At 40.6% G+C, this 17,827-nt stretch overlaps 1 protein-coding gene across 1 annotated transcript in view; it reads right to left on the reverse strand.

Annotated features, from left to right (window-relative positions):
- Positions 1-1,831: 1,831 nt before the first annotated feature.
- CTC1 (CST telomere replication complex component 1) overlaps positions 1,832-17,827 on the reverse strand; it is a 41,726-nt gene continuing 25,730 nt past the window's right edge. Inside the window, 13 exon segments of the mRNA XM_044003347.1 lie at positions 1,832-1,851; positions 1,854-1,955; positions 2,100-2,226; positions 2,354-2,519; positions 2,817-2,881; positions 3,474-3,618; positions 7,012-7,089; positions 7,386-7,560; positions 7,649-7,731; positions 7,893-8,086; positions 8,732-8,821; positions 8,903-9,230; positions 9,333-9,447. Coding sequence (XP_043859282.1) covers positions 1,832-1,851; positions 1,854-1,955; positions 2,100-2,226; positions 2,354-2,519; positions 2,817-2,881; positions 3,474-3,618; positions 7,012-7,089; positions 7,386-7,560; positions 7,649-7,731; positions 7,893-8,086; positions 8,732-8,821; positions 8,903-9,230; positions 9,333-9,447 — 1,688 coding nt within the window.

Here is a 17,827-nt window from a genome sequence, read left to right on the forward strand (position 1 = left end):
ATTTTTTTTCATTTCCTCTTTGACAATTCCTTAATCTGAAGCTTTGGGTTTTTTGACTGTTTTCTCTCACAACTAGCTAATATGGGAATTTTTCCATGACTACTCATGTATAACTTATTTTGAATTGATTGAGTTCTTGTGGGTGGGGGTGGGAATGGAGGGGGGAAGAGAAGTTGGAACACAAAGTTTTTTAAAAAACTGATGTTAAAATTCTGTTTTTTACATATATTTTGGAAAATAAAATTCTATTCAGAATAAAAAAAAGAATTTTTATTTTATGAAATAAAACAAGCAATTCTGTAATATACTGTAATTAAAAAAGACTATTGCACACAATATATGTACAACTTGCTTTCCCTTTTAAATATATAATAGTTATGTTAATTTTCCCCCCTTCCCTTCCACCCTAGAGATGGCTACCATATTTGACACAAAGGTGTATATATGTAAAATCATTCTATATATACTTCTGTTTCAGTTCTTTCTCTGAATGCAAATGGCATCTCCCCCCTTATGTCCTTTGTTGTTAATTTGGGTATTTATAATAGTCAAAATGCCTTATTCACTAAAAGTTGTTCTTAAAACAACATTGCTGTTATTGTATACAATATTTTAGTTCTGTTCATTTCACTCTTCACTATTTCATGTGAGTCTATCCATGTTTTTCTAAGATCATCGAGCTCATCGTTTCTTATAGCACATTAGTATTTCATCACAAACATATACCACAATTTGTTCAGCCATTCCCCAACTGATGGGCATCCCAGAGATTTCGAGTTCTTTGCCACCACAAAGAGAGCTCCTATAAATACTTTAGGACATATAGTTCATAACATACTATTTTATGTACACTTTGTAACCGCCTGCAGAAATAGTTTCATTTTCATCTTTTTATCCCCAGTTCTTAGCACAGTGACCTAAACATAGATGCTTAAGAGATGTTTGTTTATACCAATCCCTAAATGTGAAGGCTCAGCTCTGGGGAAATGTTCTCTATGTTCTTTCCTCACTTTTCTGGATGGGGCACTTTGCTGGGTGCTTTGGTATGGACTAACCTTTCCTCCCTAGTAGATTAAGCTCCTTAAAGGCAGGGGCTGTCTTGTCTCATCCTTCTATTCCCCACAGCAAGCATAGTGAGTCTTACTTAACAAAATGCTGGTTGAGCTGAATCGAAGGATGGGTAAAAGATGAGATGTACAGCACTGGCTCTGTTGGAGGTCTGGGATACCTCCTTCCCATGCCCCACCTGACACCCAAGCCTTTCCCTCCCACTCCCAGCACATACTGAGAAACATCAACACAGGTCTCAAATGAGGCAGCTTTGAGCTTTATTAAGGATAAAGTGCTTGTGCTTGCTGTGCCCTCAGTCACCACCAGAGCATGTATTTAGTTAGTGCTGCTCTTCACATGCCAGGTGCAGAGCAGAGGGATAAGGCACCAGAATGAGGTAAGGATGATAAATTAAGACAGAAGTGGGCTTTCTCTCCTTCAACAAATCCAGAATCAAACTGGAGCCTGACTGTGGTTGAAGAGAGGGGAAGCAAATGAGGTAGATTCATGGAGAACCAGGGATCCAAAAGCCTACATTCAAGTAAAGGAAAAGTGGAGTATGCTCAATCCTGTTAGGTGGTAGGAGGAAAAGGCATTCAGTAGGGCTGGAGGTAGTTTCCCTAGCAGTTTCAGCTCTTCAGGGGAATAATAAATGCTTGGTGATTGATTAGAAAGCCACCTAGTAAGTTACAATGGAGTTGTTATCTGTATCGTTGAAATCCTACCACTGACTAAATTCAGATCCTTGATGTACTGCCATGAAGAGTGGTTCCAAGGTGTCTCAGGAACTTAAGAGGTGGCGGGGTTGGGGTCTCTGAGAGAAAGGCAGCAAAGGCTGAGTCTGGGAACCATCCGAGTCAAGACAGCGATCTCAGCAAACTGGAACCGATGGAGCCGAGGCGGTTCTAAGAAGAGAAGGTGCAGGCTAAGTCCTCAATGCTTCAATCCCCTCCTACCCCCTTGGACTCCAGCACGCAGACCCCAGCTTATGGCTTTCCATGCTCCCTTTTTTTAGGGACCTTAGTGTCTGAACCATCTTTGGCCCTCACCTAATGGCATGATTCTAGTGGGTTTCCTCTCAAGTTCAAAAGTAAGAAAAACGGGTCGGAGGACAGAGGAGCTGGCACAGAGTGTCTGGAGGAAGAGCATCAGGGGATCCTCTGTTTCACCAGTGAACTAAAGCAGGGCACAGGACCAAGACATTCAAATTCCAAGTTACTCCCTTGCCACTAAAGCCCAGCCTCCCCCTTTTAAAATCCCCCCACCTCTCCCACTGGGACCCAGATTCTCTAGCAAGTCTGACCTCAGGCTGGGCACCAGCTCTGGTCATGTGTAGGGCAACTCTCCCAGGTACCCTGACCAGCTCCATCAGTGAGTCCCACTCAGCAGGACAAAGGCCCAGGGCTACAGCCACCTGCTGGTTGGTGCAGGTCACTACAGCTTCTGCAGTTCCATCTTCTACCAAGAGCCTGGAGAATCAATCATAGGATTTCCTATTGGAGAGGTTCTTGGAGATTATCTGGTGCTAAACTGAAAATGCAGGATTCAAAACTGGCCTTTGGCAGAGTGTGTGTGTGTGTGTGTGTGTGTGTGTGTGTGTGTGTGTGTGTGTGTGTGTGTGTGTAGTGGTGGTTGGTACAGGGGTAGGGGGAGAGAGAGGTATAATGTGGGGTTATTATAGAAGGAAATGACATTTACTCTCAGGGACTCAAGCTACCTCTAGCCCAAGTCACCACTTCTGTCCAAACATCCAACCCTCTTCTTACCTGATGTTAGCCTGGATCACAGTTGCCTTCGTGGGACACGGTGGCCCCTGTCGACTACACTGTCCCTAAGAGGAAGAAAATGGCTCAAAAATCCTTGTCTCACCATATTTTCCCCTAACATCTATCTTCCACCCCCCCAGCTCAATACCCCAGCCCTCTTTTTCCTTGTGAATGTATTTGCGGTTCTTCCACTTCCATCACAGGCATGCCCTTTGAAATAGGGAAGTACTGAGGTCTTGCCCCAAGAACACAGTTGTCATCAATCTTGCAAACTGCAGTCATCATTAACACTTAACCCTGTGATAAATTCTTTGCCTAAGACCTCAGGCAACATACAGAACAGTCTGTTTCTTGGACTGGAGCACCCAAGGACAAGCCAATTCTCCCAGGCCACTAGACTCCCCAGGAGACATCCTCACTGCCCCATACTCAAGAGGCCTCACTTACTCTCCCTCCTGTTAAGCCTCCCAGCTCCCTGATTTTGTGTGCTGCTTCTCAGAAAACTATAGAATGAGAAGCTGGTGGCTTCCTTAGAGCTACTGATAGGAACTGCTACCTTCCTGCCCACAACAGAATCACCCAAACTCTCCAACTGTGGTGACACAGCTAAAAGCCCCTTCTAGCTCTGAATGTCTCTGATTTTATAACTGGTTTTACCTGAGCACAGATGCTGGTACAGTGTGCACAGATCCAAAAGAGCTGGACACTGAGGACAGACACTATATGACAGGAAGCACTGGCCTGGATTGGACCTGGGGAATCACCCTGTAGTTCTGCCAAGTAGACATGGGGCAAGCTGGAGCTATGAAGGAAACATGATAAAGTCAGAGAGGACAAGAACAGGATGGGAGCAGAGGGAGACAGGAATGGAGTAGGAGGAATAAGGGGGAGAACAGGCTGGTGAAGAAGTGGCAACAGGCCTGAGGCAAGTCAATGGAAATGGATTCAAGAAGGAAAATAGAGAGCACAGGGAAAGGGCCAGTCTTAAGGGTAATTACTCTCCTAGATGTGTCTTTTCATTCACTCCTACAGGAATTTGGTCTCAGATGGTTGTCAACTCATCCCTTGTCTTCCTAAAATTTCACTTCTAGCTTCAGTGCAAGACAGTTGGCTTGAGAAGAGAAGCAAGAAGTTTGCTCTAAATAAGTGATTTTCATAGAGATTTATATGATTTTGGAATTATGAAGAAGGCCAGAGACTGAATTTAAGAGGAGTAATTTGGAAAGATTCACAGAAAAAGAAAATATGGAGGACTCAAGGAAGAGGAAGAGAAAGTTGATAAATACAGGAGGAAAAGGGCTGAATGTGTGTGAGGTGCTAATAACGTAAGAAGGCACAAGGTGAGGTTGAGTTCTTTAAGAGAGTCACTCACAAGAGGTAATTTGTGGTTCTACTGGGTATACGGTGGATTTTTTTTTTTTGGTGGGGAGGGAGAAAGTGAGGCAGTAGTGGTTCTAGTTAATGGTGGAGAAAGCCCTGAGTAATAGGGAAAAAAAGTCATGTATACACAATTAATTTCTTCAGAAGGTATGATCCTCACACACGTTATATATCCCTGGTTGTTATATATCCCTGACTGATTGTTAAAAGGTACAACTGCTATTGTAACTCCTCACATTTTAAGAAGTAATTTTAATCATGAAGTGGTATTTTCCTCCATTTATGAAGCGAGAAGAATAGACAATTTGACCCATACAATGACTTCTTTGCCTTTGACTATCTCCCCAAGCTCACTGTACTCAATGTCTTGCCAAGTGTGAAAACCACAATATTCAGTTTATGAAGAACAGAAAGTTACAGATCATTTTGTATGATTGCAGCTCATTAGGGTTAATGAAACTGACATTTTTCAGCCTGTCTGGAGAAATGAAAATTCTAATGACAAACTTATCCACCTTCACAAGCTCTGTGCAATATTATAAAAATAGAAGAAAAAAACCACTAGCACATTGTGCTTGGCTTTAAGAAGTTCCTTAACAGTTGCATTTGAGTGAAAATTTTGGGGAGGGGGAGAGACAGGGCAATGAGGGTTAAATGACTTGCCCAGGGTCAGTCACACAGCTAGTAAGTGTCAAGTGTCTGAGGCTGTATCTGAACTCAGGTCTTCCTGTATCCAGGGCCGGTGCTCTATCCACTGCGCCACCTAGCTGCCCCTGAGTGAACATTTTAAATGCATGTTGTATTGTAAATGCCAACTCGTGCAAATTTACAATACTAAATAATATTCAACATTCTAAAGTGTTAAAGTAACAAAGTGTAAAGAAAAAACTAAGCAAGTATTTAGAGCAAATTCTAGGAAATCTCCAGTAATTGACTGTTGCCTTTTTCTTTAGTGTAACTTTTCTACAATGTAATTACTATATTGCTTTTTATTTCATGTTTTTTACACTCATGACTTCAGAGTTAAAATACTCTACCATCAAGTACTGCAATCCTTCTTCTTTTCTTGTACATGCAATGTAACAAGATACAGTTTTGGTGCTTAACTATATTCCTTTTTTCCTTAATAAAGGCTATTTATTTGAAGGGAAAAAAAGAATGACAAAAGTGTGAGGATCTAGCTTCTAGAAAGTATGGAAGGTAGGAGCAATTTTTTAGAGTAGTGTATAAAATGTGTGATGTTCATATTTCTGCCACAGCCAAGTACTTATTATTTATGCTCATAGGTCAGGTTGATATCCCTTCCTAGAAGAGAAGATTAAGGAGCTTAAAGGTCTCTCTTCCCTTCCCAAAGTTTATCAGGGAGAATGAAGGACTTGGTCCTTAAGACAACAAAAGGGCTTCAGTGTGAAAATAAAGGGAAAAAAATGAAAATAATCTGAAAAGACAGAGTAACCTGTGACAGGAGAGAGAATATGGAGGGAGGATGTGATGAAGAAAGGAAAGCACACTTGGAGCAAATAGGAGGTTCTTTCTGAAGAACAGGGGACTGGACCCTCAGAATTGTCCTCCAGAGACAGGACAATATAGATCTACACAGGGAATCAGGCAAGATGGCTGCCAGAAAAGTGAATGCAATCCTAGGCTGCACTGAGGTAGAAGGCCAGAGACTCCTGTGCTCTGTCCTGCTCAGATTGTGTGGTTCAGGCCAGAGGAGGGCAAACAGGACGGTGGAGGATTGGCTAAAGGAAATGGGCCTCTTTGACCTGGAGAAGACCCAGAGGAACACAAGAGTGTTTAAAACAGACAAATGGCTGTCACAGGGAAGAGACAAGGTCTGCTTGGCTCCCAAGAGTAGAACCAAGAGTAATGGGGAGCAGTTACAGAGGCCTCTTTAGGTTTAATGGAAGGAAAACCTTCCTAATAATAAAAGCCAGCCACAAATGGAAGAGGTTGGATGACCACACCATCGGCAGAGACACTGTCAAGCAGAGACTGGACTAGGTGACTTTAAGGGTCTCCTCTAACTGTATAATTCTGTAATCACTAATATCTAATCATACTACTTGAGAAAAACATGAGAGGGGCAGCTAGGTGGCGCAGTGGATAGAGCACTGGCCCTAGAATAAGGAGTACCTGAGTTCAAATCTGGCCTCAGACACTTAATACTTACTAGCTGTGTGACCCTGGGCAAGTCACTTAACCCCAATTGCCTCACTAAAAAAAAAAAAAAAAAAGAAAAAAACATGAGAGTGGCAGTGCTACTGCCCAAGGACATGTGTATTTTAGATCTAGAAGCTTCTCCAAATGAAAAAGGATGACTGGGGGCAGATAGGTGGCACAGTGGATAGAGCACCGGCCCTGGATTCAGGAGGACCTGAGTTCAAATCTGGCCTCAGACACTTAACACTTACTAGCTGTGTGACCCTTGGCAAGTCACTTAACCCCAATTGCCTCACAAAAAACAAACAAAAACAAAAAGGATGACTATCTAATGATAGAGTGACAGAAAGAAAACTTTATATTTCATAATGCCTCACAGGTGCATGGGTCCTTAGAGTTTACAAAGCTGTTTCCTCACAATCACCCTATCAGTAGATGCAGTATTATGATCAATCCCGTTTTAGAGAAGAAACAAAGATATAGGGATCAAGTGACTTGCCCAAGGCCTCAAAGCTATTAGACAACTCACTGTGCTGTTCTCCTTCCACTATCTCATTTGGCCTTCATGGGGAAATCCTGAGGCCTCAGCTGAGACTGTACAGGGCTCAGCCTAGAGGAGGAGTACTGAGGAAAGGAAGGACCAGTCACTGACCTGACTGGAGCCTCATCGGGGAAACAAAGGATCCGGAGGTAGCTCGATGGCAGAAAACGACAATAAACATTTTGGAACCTGTGGGTAGAGAGGGAAGAGAGAATGAGAAAGTTGAAGGATCTGGAGGAGAATGGCCATGGAACTTCCCAACACCCAGGAGAAACTGGATTGAATCCAAGAGGAGGGTCGTTAAAAACACTGAGGTAGGTGCAGGTACTTAACTAAGCATCATCTATTGGGAACGAGGGTAGAGGAGGCTGACAGGGACAGCCTTCTGGACTGTACCACACATAGGAGACTTGGGGTTTACCTCACTAAGTGTACCATACCAAGACTGGGAAAAGAGAAAGACGCCAGATCTTACAAATTCTCACCTGGAGACCTTTCTTTCTAACTGCTGGAAATAGACTCTGGTCCCTGGAAGAAGTCCCAATGGTAAGGGTAGTTGTGGTACCTCTATATAGACATCTATGGGAATGCGGGAGGCTAAATCAGCAGCATCCAAGGCCACGGTCAACTTCACCCCATGTTGAGAGGCCTGAGAATTTCCTAAAGAGAAGAAATGGGGTCAGCACCCTGCCAGAACCTCATGCCCTCCCTTGCCCCCAAATCTCCTCCACCGGATGGGTTTTCTCACCTTTCTGGGTTGTGGCTGAAGGTGGCACACATGGTGTCCTGGACAAAATTTCAGCAGAGAAGGACACAAATGAGCCTGGGGAGCTAGAGAGTCAGAAATCTGAGTTTAGAAGGGGACCTTCAAGGAGGCAGAAGAGAGACAGGGTGAGAGGACAGGAGAAGAAGCCAAGTTGACCCAACTTACTGACTGGGAGAAGGAAGAAGAAATTGGGCCAAACCAAAGGGGACAGGGTTATGGTGCTTACCTGCCACTGAGAATCTCGGTCAGGGAGGATTCAGAGAGTCCCTTGCTTATCCCCAGCACACCTGGAATGCCCTGGGGGTTCCCAGGCTCCAGGATCCAGTCATCCTGGACAATGAGGCAGGAGGTATAGCCAGTCAACTCCAGGATCTGCTGGGAAAGAAGGGAGGAACCCCCCTCCTCTAACAGATTTGGGGCCTGCTAGGAAATTAGGAAGAGTTCAGAAAAGGAAAAGGGATCCAAGTTATTGGAATATTATCAAAATACTTAATGTGAAGCAATTTGTTGGGGTTCCCCCCATCCAGGGAGAGGAGTAAGAAGAGGTCAAGATGCACCAAGTCTTCTCCCCTCCAAGGTCTAGCCCCGAACCCCTTTTAGAGTAGAACCTTGATCTATATGCCTCAAACCGGTTACTTAGAATTCTAGAATCACAGAAAGTAAGAGCTGGAAATGACATTAGAGATCATTTAGTTCACCCCCTTATCCTATCAATGAAAATGGTAAAACTCATAAAGGTCAAGTGACATGCTAAAGGCAACAGAGTAAGAGGTCCAGGACTCAAACTCAGGTTTCCTGACTCTCAAAATTGTCTATTTTCTGCCACATCATGGCTGTCTTCTTTTCTCCTAGCTTAATAAAGGCAACAGATGGGGCGGCTAGGTGGCGCAGTGCATAAAGTACCGGCCCTGGATTCAGGAGTTCAAATCCAGCCTCAGACACTTAACACTTACTAGCTGTGTGACCCTGGGCAAGTCACTTAACCCGCATTGCCCCGCAAAAAAAAATAAAAATAAAAATAAAAAATAAAGGCAACAGATGTGTATGATAGAATGGAGGACTCACAGAGGGATCTGGGATGATGAGCCTATACTGCTGACCTGGGTGCAGGAACTCAAACCATCGGATAGACCGGCCAAAGAAGACAAGAAAAACCTATGGAAAACAAGAGCCCGAGTTCTTGTGAGGGAAAAGGAAAACAAGGAGTTTAGAGAGGCTTCAGGAATATAATCTTACCTTCTGATCTTGGCTCTCATCTCTAAGGGGCTCTGGTAGACTCCAGCCATCCCCATCTTTCCTCTGGATCCCTCCTAGCCAGGTGCCTGACACATGGAAGCTAAGAGTGTGCTTGGGGGGCAAAGGACCAGCTCCCTGGGAGCACTGATAGTTCCGCTTCATCAGACACTCCTTATGAGCTAGCAGCAATAGCCGGCTCTGCCCTTTAGGAGACCCTTCCAAGCAGGGAAATTTTGCTTGAGGAGACCCACAGGTGGAAGGATGACCACTGTAGGGACTGGGGACGGGCAGGATTAGAGCATCATCCAGGGAAAAGAGAACATAGATGCTAGAGGGAGAAAAGGGATGAGAGAATGTTTCTTAGATTCCTGGCTCTCTGTTCAGCTTCCCCTCCAGAAAACCAAGAGCTGAACAGGGGGGAGGTACTGACTTGGTACGGCGCTCCTGGATGAACTCTGGCATTCCCAGCTCCTTCCAGGAAGGAAAGTTGCTTGTCACTTCTCTCTCTACCACCAGTCGGAACCGTTCCAGTCGCACCAGAGAGCCTGTATGAACATGTGAAAGGGGAGCACATTTAATAGTCAAGCCAATGGCATAATAAACAATCCTCACAGCTCTCGGGAACAAGGACAAAGAGCTTTTTGGGCATTGGTTCTTTTAATTCTGACAATAATTATGAGGTGGGGCCATCAGTAGAACTCATTTCACCAATGTAGACATTCTTTTCAGGGCTGCAGACTACAACTTATCCATGTCTTCCAGTTCATCTTCTACAGGGGGTGCCTCCAGCATGCTGGGGGCCTTCTAGATTTCTTTATATTAACTGTATACCAAAGGAGCACATGGACTATGCAATTTTGGATATTAATATAAGCCTGGGGTCATTAAAAGTACTGCACGGGGACATAAAATAAACCCACATAAACCATCAACATTTCTTTATATTGCCAACAAAATCCAGCAGAAAGAGATATTAAGAGAAAGTATATTTAAAATAACTGCAGATAATATAAAATATTTGGGAATTTACCTGCAAAGACAAACCCAAAGACTATATAAACACTTTTTACACAAATAAAAACAGATCTAAACAATTAGAGAAATATTATGTGCTCATGCGTAGGCTCAGCCAATATAATAAAAATGGCAATTGTACCTAAGTTAAATTCTTTATTCAGTGTTATGCCAATCAAACTACCAAAGTCTTATAATAGCAAAATTCATCTGGAAGAACAAAAGGTCAAGAATATCAATGAAAAAATGTGAAGGAAAGTGGCCTAGCAGGTGCTGACTTCATACCATATTACAAAGCAGTAATAATCATCAAAACAATCTGGTACTGGCTAAGAAATAGAGTGGATCAATGTAATAGATCAGATATACAATACACAATAGTAAATGACCATAGTAATCTAGTGTTTGATAAACCTAAAGATCCAATCTTTTGGAGTAAGAACTCACCATCTGACAAAAAAGGCTAGGAAAACTGGAAAGCAGGTTGACAGAAACTAGGCATAGTCCAACATCTCACACCATATACCAAAACATGGTCAAAATGGATAAATGATTTAGATATAACAGGTGATATTACAAGTAAATTAGGGGAGCATGGAAAAATGTACCTGTCAGACCTATGCGTCAAAGATGAGTTTATGACGAAACAAGAGATAGAGAGCATCACTGGAAGCAAACATGGGTAATTTTTGATTAAATGAAATTTAAAAGCTTTTGTAGTAACTAATGCAGCCAAAATTAGAAGAAAAACAGGAAACTGGGGGGGGGGGAGGGTGGGGAAACTCTTATGCAAGTTTCTCTGATAAATGGTCAAAGGAAATGAACAGGCAGTTTTTGGATAAGAAATCCAAGCTACCAATAGTCACATGAAAAAATGCTCGAAATCACTACTGATAAGAGAAATGCAATTCTGAGATACCACCTCATACCTATCAGACTGGCTATGATGGAAAAGGAAAATGACAAATGCTGGAGATGTGGAAAAATTGGGATACTAATGCACTGTTGGAGTTGTGAACTAGTCCAACAATTCTGGAGAACAATTTCAAACAGTGCCCAACAGTCATCCCCTTTGACCCAGCAATACCACTTTTAGGTCTGCATCCCAAAGAGATCAAAGGGAAAAGGACCTATTTTTACAAAAATACTTAAGAGTAATTCTTTTTGTGGTGGCAAAGAATTGGAAATCAAGGGGATGCACATCAATTGGGGAATGGCTAAACAAATTGTGACATATGTTAGTGATGAAAGACAAAGAAATGATGAACAGGGGCAGCTAGGTGGTGCAGTGGATAGAGCATCAGTCCTGGAGTCAGGAGGACCTGAGTTCAAATCCGGCCTCAGACACAACACTTACTAGCTGTATGACCCTGGGCAAGTCACTTAACCCCCATTGCCCCACAAAAAAATAGATAGATTCTATATATTTATGAGGAAATTAAGAAACTGCCTCACCAAAAAAAAAAAAAAAGAAATGATGAACAGGACAGTTTCAGAAAAACTTAGTTAGACTTATATGAACTAATGCAAAGTAAAGTGAGCAGAATGAGAACATTGTAAACAGTAAGAATATTTTAGTGATGATCAACTGTGAAAGATTTAGCCACTCTAATCAAGACAATGATACAAGACAATTCCAAAGGACCCCACCACCTCCAGAGAAAGAACTGATGAACTCAATGCACTTTAAACTTCCTCTACCTTTTCTTTTGCAACTTGGTTAATATGTAGATATTTTTCATAATGTCACATGCATAATCAATATCAAACTGTTTGCCTTCTCAAGGAGGTGGGAGATATAGTAGAGAGGCAGAGAATCTAGAACTCAAAATGTTAAAAAATTAATGTTAATAAAAGCACTGCACAATTTTACAATAGCAATCCAGTGCCTTATGTGCATCATCTGATCAAAGTATATGTGCTAATGAACCAACTCCATGGTCTTGTCAACTGAATATCATAACTCAGGCACTAAGTTTGGTTCTTCCTTTGTGAAAATACAGGCAATATCTTTTTAGTGATCTAGGGTCACAAAGAGTTGAACATGAATGAACTATAAAAACAACCCGGTAAATCAATTCTTCATAGTCAGCACAATGTCATTTGCAAAAAAAAAAAAAAGCATCTGGAGCACAATCTACCATAGAAGGAATCCTTCCCCTATTTCTTTAGAACATTGTACTAGATATCTAATGACTATGGTAACCTTCTCTCTTGTTAACAGAGTCAAATTATATCTTTTGTTGTTGTTGTTGTTGTTGGTTTTGGTGAGGCAATTGGGGTTAAGCGACTTGCCCAAGGTCACACAGCTGGTAGGTGTTAAGTGTCTGAGTCTGCATTTGAACTCAGGTCCTCCTGACTCTAGGGCCAGTGCTCTATGCACTGCACCACCTAGCTGCCCTCCCAAATTATATTTTTCAAGGAAATCTTGTATGATTTTACAATATGTTAGAGAGGCCCCTAATTGGAGGAAAGCCTTTAAAGTAACAGTCTGTTCTGATAAATGGGAAAAAAATTTAATGGTCAAGAAATAATAAGCATGGGGCAGCTAGGTGGGGCAGTGGATAAAGCACCGGCCCTGGATTCAGGAGTATCTGAGTTCAAATCCGGCCTCAGACACTTGACACTTACTAGCTGTGTGACCCTGGGCAAGTCACTTAACCCCCATTGCCCCGCAAAAAAAAGAAAAAGAAAAAAAAGAAATAATAAGCACATGGTTTTCTCTGCACTTGTCATTCAACCGTGTAATTGCTCAAATGTGATAGTTCCACAGTTACCAATGGAGAAAATACTTATTATACACATCTTTGCAAATCTTTTCTATTTGTTGTCCACGCTCCAGATTCATCCTTAAGTGATTCTAAAGTAAACTTTTGAGAAGTAACATTGTATTCAAGCGCTTGACATGGGAGTCAAGAAAACCTAGATATATTCAAGTACAACTTAACACTTAGTAGCTGTGATCACAGACAACTTATTTCATCTCGGAAAGGAGGGAGTTGGACTAAAGGACCTCCAAGATCCCTTCTAGTTCTAAATTTATAGTGTCTATTTCTGGGTTAACAACTTGCCTTTTCATTTAAGGTTTCTTGCTATTTTACGAGGTGATACTACTATTTTTTTAACTTAATTTTTTTTTAATGAGTTTATATTTGAAACTGGTATTGCCTTTGGCCAGCTCTTTATACAATGAGGAGAGCAAGTATTGCCTGTCAAAATTCCTAGGCAATTTTAGTCTCCTTGTGTGGAAACTGATTTACATCAGTTAAATTTCTTTAGGAAATGGCAATACTCTGTCTTTTATACATTTCCAACTCTTTGCCATCAAGAGCTTATTTAAATAGGCCACTTTGGAATGTTTTTTTTTTTTAACTTTTTTTGGTGAGGCATTTGGGGTTAAATGACTTGCCCAAGGTCACACAGCTAGTAAGTGTTAAAGTGTCTGAGGCTGGATTTGAACACAGGTCCTCCTGAATCCAGGGCCTGTGCTCTATCCACTGCGCCACCTAGCTGCACCAAGATCTTTTTTTTTTTTTTGGTGGGCAATGGGTGTTAAGTGACTTGCCTAGGGTCACACAGCTAGTAAGTGTCAAGTGTCTGAGGCCGGATTTGAACTCAGATATTCCTGAATCCAGGGCCGGTGCTTTATCCAATGAACCACCTAGCTGCCCCCCACTTCGGAATTCTTAATAACAAAACCTTATTTTTTTCATTTTTAACATTTTTCCTAATTTATCACTGATTTTTAATATTTTAATATTTGCTCTAACAAGTTGATGCTCTGGAAATTACTTTTACATTAATAATCAAGTTATTTACACTTCATTAACACATTTTGGGGGTAATATTATTGGGTACTTGCAATATACAGTGCCTACTCTTAGTATTTGGTATAGGTATAAGCCTTCTACGTAGTCTATAAGAGGTTAGCTTTCTTTGCTTCTTTTATCAATTTTCTTATTCTGAACTCAAATCCCTAAAAAAAAGCATTTGCATATATGCATATAAAAGAACACACCCAAAAAATGATTCTGAATAAAACTGGGACTCTCCTTTCATATTGCTTCCTTTTTAAAAAATACATTTTAAAATTCTACATATTACTTTCAAAACTATCCTGCTTGTCTCTGCTTCCTTCCATTCTCTTTTACACATTAAAAAAAAATTGGGGGTAGCTAGGTGGTGCAGTGGATAAAGCACTGGCCCTGGATTCAGGAGTACCTGAGTTCAAATCCGGCCTCAGACACTTGACACTACTAGCTGTGTGACCCTGGGCAAGTCACTTAACCTCCACTGCCAGACCAAAAAAAAAAAAATTTAAGTTTATCCCTGCTGAGGTATCCCTATGGCTTAATAACCCTCTCTTGACTCTCCTCCCCGCAAAACCCAAGAGAAAAAAGGGGGGGAACTCCCTCACAAAAAAATAAATCCACAGACTAAGTAGCTATGTGTGTGGATAGATAAATGGATGAATGAATCTTTCCGCACCTTTTGTCAGCTAACATGCTTTATTTATCATACCCTCTGAAGACATGGTTTCTCATTTCCTTGATCAGTTTTAAGTCTTTTAGAGTTGTCTTTATGATGACGTTGTCCCTGTATAAATTGTTCTCCCAGTTCTGCTCACTTCACTGTCAATTCATACTACTCAGGATTCTCTGAAATCCCCTTTCATACTTTCTTATGATGAAATAATTATCCCATTATTCATATACCAGAATGAATATGAATATACATTCATATACCAGAACATGTTCAATCATTCCCCAAATATCTAAGAGGAAATCTTAAGCACCCACATGGAGTCTAGTTCTTATCTTTTCTCCCCTTCCCACATTTCAGGATCAGGAAGTTTGTTTTGCTTGTGACTATTCCTTTTCAGTATTATCTTAACTGCACCCTCCTTTTGCCTTATTGCCAGTTGTTTCCCTATTGAATCTGATTTATTTCTACCCCAATAAACTGAGGCAGAATTGTTGTGTGTTTCTCTTTTGTTCATTTCAAGAGGTTCATCTAATCCCCACTTCTTCCACTCTTTCCTCCATGTTTGCATATTCTTCTACCCAATTCTTCCTTTTTAAAACTAGTCTTTTCCTCCTTTTACTTTCCCTTATCTTTCTACTATTTAAAACCGTTAGGCAAGAACCAATCCACTCCTAAGACATGTTTTTCTCCTTCAAGTACCTTCTGAAGACATTAAGATTTAGGAGACAAGAGGCAGCTAGGTGGCACAGTGGATAAAGCACTGGCCCTGGATTCAGGAGTACCTGAGTTCTAATCTGACCTTAGACACTTGACACTTACTAGCTGTGTGACCCTGCGCAAGTCACTTAACCCCCATTGCGTGCTCGTGCGCGCGCACACACACACACAAGATTTAGGAGACAAATACACTTCTTATTTGTCTCTTAAAATATTGGCACTACAGCATCATATAGCACCCTCCAATTGCTATAGACTCTTCTAGTTATATTTCAAAGTTCCTACCCAGTTGTAGTCTTTTTGTCAGAAATGCTTTAAAGTCCTCTATGACATGAAAGGTCAATTTCTTTTACCCCCTATAGTATTTCTACTCAGCTTTTCAGGATAAGCTTACATCTTTTGTTTTTTGGAATATTTAATCCCAAAGTCTCCTCTTATTTAAAATAAAAGCTGCCTGGTCTTCTGTGATCTTGACCTGAAGATCCTTAGTACTTAAACTAATTTGTATAGATGCTTGTAATATTTTTAATTTGATGTGGGAGTTTTGCATTTTTCTATGACATTCCTGAGACTTTTCCTTTTGGGGTTCCTTTCTGGAGGTGACCTCAGTATTCTATCTTCACCTCATTCTCTAGTTGTAATAGATAAGGGTAATTTCCTTTTATGAGTCTTTGAAATACAGTGTCCAGGCATTTTTTTTTTAAATTATGATTTTCACAGAGTTCATAGATCTTGGTTACCAGGTCAGTTAAAAAAAAATCAAATTTTTGACATTTTCTTCTATTTTTTCAATCTTTTGATTTGTCCTAAAATTTCTTGCTTTCTCATGGAGTCACTGATGTTTGGTCTATTCTAGTTCTTAAGGAGTCTATTTCTGTAGAAATATGTTTAATGTAATTGTACATAAATAACCTATATCAGATTGCTTGCTGTCTTTGGGGGGGGGGAGGGAAAGGAGAGAGAGAGAAAAATTTGGAACTAGAAATCTTACAAAAACAAATGTTGAAAACTATCTCTACATGTAACTAGAAAATAATAAAATACTTTTATGATTAAAAAAGTCTATTTCTTAGATAAGGTTCGCCACTTTCTCTTCTAGACTAATTATTCTTTTTCCAGTTCTTTCCTCCAGAGTTTTTATTTAATTTTTAAAATTTCTTATTTCATTTCTTCAAGGTATTCATGTAGTCCTTTTAGAAAACCCTTGAGTTTCTAACTGACTTCTTAAACAATTTTGGGTGAAAGTTCTTATTTAGTGTAGTTTCTCTATCCTTGTTAGGTCTGGTACAAACTTCAGGATTGTTCTGTAGTAGTAGATTTAAGCAGGATGCCTCCTAACTGAGCAGCCATCCTGAACAGAAGTGTTTCTTTTGCCTTTTTTTGGGGGGGGGTGAGGCAATTGGGGTTAAGTGACTTGCCCAGGGTCACACAGCTAGTAAGTGTTAAGTGTCTGAGGCTGGATTTGAACTCAGGGCCAGTGCTCTATCCACTATACCACCTAGCTGCCCGTTTCTTTTGCTTTTAATCTTCATCCATCTTTTCCAACATAATTTTTTTCCTGCTTCTCTATGCCCACTTTTGTGTTGAAATACCAAAGGATTATAGTGCATGCCAATTTCATTTGAAAAAAACTTATCTAGTTATTTGTAGTTTCTCTACCTTTTCAAATCCTTTCAACAAATGGCACATTAACTGCAATTATATTCATGGTGGTCTTTATGTAATGCTCATCATGATAGGGGCAATACTAGACAACTCAAAGTCTTGTTGTCTTTCAACACTTAATAAAACCAAGTTTATTTGCTTCCTCCACAAGGAAGACTGGTAAGCCAAGCTTCCACTTAACTGCTCCTTTGCTTTTGGTTTCCATTTGTAGGACAAATGTCAAGAGTGATATGATTCAGCCGTTCCAGTTGCTAAAATTGGTCTGGATATGGATTAATGTTAAATCATATTGTTTCTGGCAGATCTGAGCTTACATTGCAGAGTGCTTTATTGGTATTAATTTTTATATTCTGACATACTTCCTATCAGAGGTAATGGACTCAAGTTGCAGAATGAGACATATATTCTCAGCCACATCCTATGTGGCAATTTATTTTGCTTGATTACACATATTTCTTATAAAGGTTTTATTTTTCTTTTTTCTCATTGGGGCAGGGGTAAACAAGGAAGGAGATAGGGTTGCAAAAAAAAAGAAAATTAACAATAATGGGCCATTGAAACATGTTTTTAAAACACAGGAGAGAAAAGCTCAGAATGACCTCACATACAAGTAGAACAGCTTTGAAGGTCATTTATTATATACTAAAAACAAAAGCTGTAGTGTTAGTGATATTAAACTCAAATAGAAACAGGGACCACTGAACTGTACAAAAGGGTCCCTGTAGGTCACATGTTGACTTTAGATTCAAATTGAATTGGGAAATCTTTAACAAAATATACAAAAATACAGTAGTAAAAGATAATATTACTATGTGTTTTTCTAAGTCAACTGGGCTATGTTCAGGAATGCTGCCAGCTGCAATGCGGCCTGTAGGCTGTGTACTTGATCTTTCCTGTACCCCACAGAGATTCAGTTTCACATACAATCTCTTTTTTTCTGGTCTATTAGCCACATGTATGTGTGCACACAATATACACATGCACATATGCATGCCGCTAGGTATCATTATCTCCACACATGTAGATAACATGTATGTAAATTAT

This window comes from Dromiciops gliroides, chromosome 4, assembly GCF_019393635.1.
Source record: "Dromiciops gliroides isolate mDroGli1 chromosome 4, mDroGli1.pri, whole genome shotgun sequence".
Lineage (NCBI taxonomy): Eukaryota > Metazoa > Chordata > Mammalia > Microbiotheria > Microbiotheriidae > Dromiciops > Dromiciops gliroides.